Source organism: Frankliniella occidentalis, unplaced genomic scaffold (genome assembly GCF_000697945.3).
Source record: "Frankliniella occidentalis isolate FOCC.00 unplaced genomic scaffold, Focc_3.1 Scaffold330, whole genome shotgun sequence".
Classification (NCBI taxonomy): domain Eukaryota; kingdom Metazoa; phylum Arthropoda; class Insecta; order Thysanoptera; family Thripidae; genus Frankliniella; species Frankliniella occidentalis.
The window spans coordinates 38,100-38,549 of NW_026267453.1; the positions used below are offsets into that span (position 1 = coordinate 38,100).

The window sequence follows — 450 nt, forward strand, 5'->3', positions numbered from 1 at the left end:
GTCAAATTCCCTAGAAAATCGGAATTTCAGTACGGTTTCCCCTTAAGTTCTGCCTTTCTTTAACAGCACTCAATTTTTCCTCCTAAACGTACATATAAATTTGGTGTGCGGAATGGCCTTGTTAATGGAGCAGCGTCAAATATTGTATGTAACATGCTTAAAACGTGGAAACATAAAAAGTTGATCTGTGCATTGTGTTACAGAAAGACGATGCGTGTCGGGTGGACCTTACTGGCTTTGGCAGCTTTGCTGCTAGGTGCTAGTTGTGACCTCGTTGAAGATGTCCAGAAAACAATAGAAGATTTCCAGGCACTTATGCCAACTGGAGACCCAGCTTTGGGTATACCCCAACTTGAACCTCTGTCCATCAGGGAACTTCCTCTCAGTGTTAAAGTGACACCATTCAAGTAAGATAGTTAGGTTTATTTTTTTTTTCAGTTAGGAAGGTTG

The 450-nt window shown here is 41.3% G+C and overlaps 1 protein-coding gene across 1 annotated transcript in view; it reads left to right on the top strand.

Annotated features, from left to right (window-relative positions):
* LOC127751071 (uncharacterized) overlaps positions 1–450 on the top strand; it is a gene marked incomplete in the record, with an annotated part of 58,378 nt that overhangs the window by 7,060 nt on the left and 50,868 nt on the right. Inside the window, 1 exon segment of the mRNA XM_052274048.1 lies at positions 204–407. Coding sequence (XP_052130008.1) covers positions 211–407 — 197 coding nt within the window.